Consider the following 3,468-nt stretch of genomic DNA (forward strand, 5'->3'; position numbering starts at 1 on the left):
CCCCGCCCCGTACCCACCCACCCCCTGTCTTTTAATAAAAAATCCATGTTTGAGCCCTGGAGGGAAAGCTCCCGGGCTGCTCTTTCCCGGCTGGGAATCGGAGGGCCCAGCACGGCATCACACCTCCGGGAAGCAGGACAGGGAGTCACGGGAGTTCACCCCACACAGAGGTGACCCAGACCCCAGACTCATTCCTCCAGTCTTAGCCTGACCAACTCTACTTGACTCGTGGTCGCCACAAAAGTCAAGGATAAAGTCCCTGAACCTTGGCATCGGGAGTTCCCCAAAAACAAATGTTAGGGGTGGGGTGGTGGAAGTCGTTATAACTTTAATTTGGCGAAACGGCTGGAGTCTGGAGGACTAGGGTGGGTCACTGAGTCTCCTCCGCACATGCGCCCTTACACTGGAGTTGAGCAGACGCAATTGGACAGGCAGAGAAACGGGCCAGAACAGGACCTGCTTGCCGCCTGGAAGTCACTGAGAGCCCACCACGCCTCTCACCACTGCCAGGCTCCGAGCACCTCTTCCAGTGCAGAGCATGGAACCAGGAGTCGGGAGCCCGGCTCCAGGCCTCCGCCATCACTAACTAGCTCTGTGACCCTGCGCTAGTCAGATCGCCTCTCTGGGATCTGTAGAAATAGCGTGCAGCAAATGAGTGTTGCTCAATAAATGTTTAAAAAGGAAACACAGGTAGAACGGGGGTCTCTTGTTAGGTAAGCTTTCAGAACCCTGAGTATCCTTCAGCAAAGGTAAACCCAGGAAGCCCTTGGGGCGCTGGAGGGATGAAGCTCAGGCTGGCGGGACACACAGACCTGCCCCAGGCTGCTGTGTTGCAGGGCTTCCATTCTTCTCCTGTCAGACAGGATAATTAAGTCACAGGGAAAGAGGCTGAGGCCCCGGGCTCTGGTGGGAGGAGTCAGGCCCAGACTCCTCAGACCAAGCTCCCGAGGAGCCTAGAAACTCTGAACACGGTTTGCGGTTTGTCCCTGGAAGCCCCTGCCTCATAACCTAGGAGATGGCAGGGAGGGAGGGGGCGAGCTCAGCTGGAACTCGGAGTCTCTCTTTCCGTGCACCCCTCCCCAGTAGGTGTCTGATCAGGAATAGGCTGGATGCTGACAGCTCGTGCAGCAGATGGGACCCAGGTGCCCCCTCCTGGGGTGGATGGCAGGGCCCAAGGAGGCCAGATGGTGTTTGTGGTGGGAGAGGCCTGGGTCGTCCAGAATAGGCTGTCAGCCCCCGGCACACCCCGCCTGGCCCTTTGCTGCTTCCTGTCAGGGAAGACACAGGCAGCCCGGATTGTACAAAACCAGTTTATTCACAGTTTAGAAAAACGAACTTGGACCTGGGATGGCCTCTTTAGGGGGTGGGTGTGAGATGAGGAGGAAGGAGGTTGGGAGGGCAGGAGTGGGGGGTAGGGGGTGGGATCCATGTCCCCCACTCTGGGCAAAAGCAGGTCAAATAAATTAAAGGAAGGGCCGGGGCGGAGGGAGAGGGTATCCAGGCAACCAGAGAAGTGCTGGGAGCTGGGCTGGAAGACAGGACACCTGCAAGAACTGGGGGGGGGCGGGCGAGGGGGGCAGAGTGAGCCCAGTAGAGGACCCCTCCTGGCTCTCATCCAACTGACTAACAGGAGGGCAGTGGGGCAGACGGAGGGAGGAGAGTTGAGAGCTGGCCAGAGGAAGGCAGGCTGGGGGGTCCGGCTGGCTCCCTCACCTGGGGATGGAAGGATCACCGTTTTCGCAGCCTCTTCATGAAGCAGCAGGTGATGGTGCCAAGGACAGTGGCCCCGGTGACAAGGGCGACCCCTGTGCCCACCAGCAAGGGCATAAGCAGGGTGTCTAGGGCTGGGTGACAGAGGATGGTTCTGTTGAGCTGGAGTCCCACTGCTCCCCTTGCCTCCCGGCATTCCCCAGACCTCCACCCACCCTCTTCTCCACTGGGCCTGGCCCGCCCCGCCTCCTCTCAGCCCGTCAGCCCAGCCAGCACAGTCAGCCCAGCCAGCACACCACGCCTGCTGCAGGCGGGGCTGAGGGCTGGATAAGGAGCAAGGTAGCAGGGGCACCCCAGATGGAGAGGGAAAGAGGGGGCATGGGCTCGGGAGGAAGGCAGAGTGAGGGGAAGGGCAGCCCCAGCCAGGCACTCACCATGCGTGTAGGGGTAGACTGTGACAGACCCCGAGCGGGCACTGCCCGCCTGGTACCAGCTGAGGTCGGCATGCTGCACCCAGGCGCTGGGGGCGCAGTGGTACAGGCCTTCATCCTGGGGTCCGAGGCTGTGCAGTCGTAGCCGATGGCATCGGGGCCCCACCAGCTCCACACTGACAGGGCCACCTCCAGGCCGGACCCCCAGCTCCGCCACGCCGTCCTGGCCCATGCCCCCCACCAGCTGGGCGGTGGCAGTACCCAGCTCCCCCTCCTCAGGTCGCTCCACCCACCAGCTGGCCGCCAGCCGCAGCCCTGGGGGCCCACCCCGCACAGAGATGTTGCAGAGCAGGGACGCGGTCTCCCCCCGGTACACAGTGCCGCTTGCGAGCCATGCCACCGCTTCCAGCACCACACCTGCAGGACAGAGACCATGGGGTCAGAGGTGAAGGGTTAGGGGTCATGGAGCTAGAAAGGCTGCCCATTCAGTGCCCCAGGGAGCTCAGGGCGTTCGTTTTCCCAAGTCTGGGAAGCAGAGTGAGATACTACAGGATAGACGTGGCTGACAGGAGAAAGCAAGGCTAAGGAGGGGTAAGGAAGGGGCTAAGGTGCAATAAAGAAGTTTCTATAAGCCCAAGCCCTGTGAAGGGCCCCACCCCTCTTACCTTCCTCCCTCACGTGCACAGGGAGGGGCCGGGAGCGGGCGCTGGCTGCTTCCCGAAGCCGGGCCCCCGAGCCTCGGACATATGCTTTGGCGAGGCAGCGGTAGGTGCCCGCATCGCCAGGCCTGGCAGCCTCCAGCCGCAGCCGGTAGGTCCTGGACGCCACCTTCTCCATGGCAATGTGCCGGCCCTCGTAGCCGGGGCCCAAGCTGCCCACCCCCTCTGTGTCCAACTGGGCCACCAGGCGGCCAGGCCCAGGGGCCCCAGCAGGTGCCATCTCCCAGCCCACAGAGTAGGTGGCATGGCGGCCCGATGGGGGCAGGGCCCCTGACACGTTGCACAGCAGTTCCAAGGACTCCCCGGGGCCAACGCGACGCTCCCCAGGCCCCACTGTCACCGCCAGCTGGCTGGCTAAAACACAGGAGAGAGGGGTGTTACAGAGGCTGGAGGGGACACCCAGGCATCTCCCACCTGCCTCTCACTGGGACTCCTAGTGCCCAGAAGCAACCATCTTCCCAGCCGGGGACCTGAACCCCACTCTGTTTCCCTCCACATTCTGAGGGGCGAAACCCCGTTGTGGGCAGAGAGGAAAGAGAGAATAGCTAGGGATGATGGCTCCCAGGGTCAGCCCAGAAGTCCTGTGCCCACTGGCCAGGGTCCCCCCC

At 62.3% G+C, this 3,468-nt stretch overlaps 1 protein-coding gene across 2 annotated transcripts in view; it reads right to left on the reverse strand.

The window, feature by feature from the left end:
- Window positions 1-1,296: 1,296 nt before the first annotated feature.
- Window positions 1,297-3,468, reverse strand: part of IGSF8 (immunoglobulin superfamily member 8) — a 6,726-nt gene continuing 4,554 nt past the window's right edge. Inside the window, exons 4-7 of one of the 2 annotated variants that reach the window (XM_045298518.1) lie at window positions 2,807-3,214; window positions 2,145-2,558; window positions 1,714-1,844; window positions 1,297-1,553 (exon numbers count right to left, since the gene is read on the reverse strand). In XM_045298518.1, coding sequence (XP_045154453.1) covers window positions 1,729-1,844; window positions 2,145-2,558; window positions 2,807-3,214 — 938 coding nt within the window. In that variant the 3' untranslated portion in view covers window positions 1,297-1,553; window positions 1,714-1,728. Of the gene's footprint in view, window positions 1,845-2,144; window positions 2,559-2,806; window positions 3,215-3,468 lie in introns of both variants that reach the window. The other variant, XM_004716552.4, reaches the window with a different exon arrangement.

Source organism: Echinops telfairi, unplaced genomic scaffold, assembly GCF_000313985.2.
Source record: "Echinops telfairi isolate 266 unplaced genomic scaffold, ASM31398v2 ScPeMD7_7425;HRSCAF=8463, whole genome shotgun sequence".
In the NCBI taxonomy this organism is placed as follows: Eukaryota; Metazoa; Chordata; class Mammalia; order Afrosoricida; family Tenrecidae; genus Echinops; species Echinops telfairi.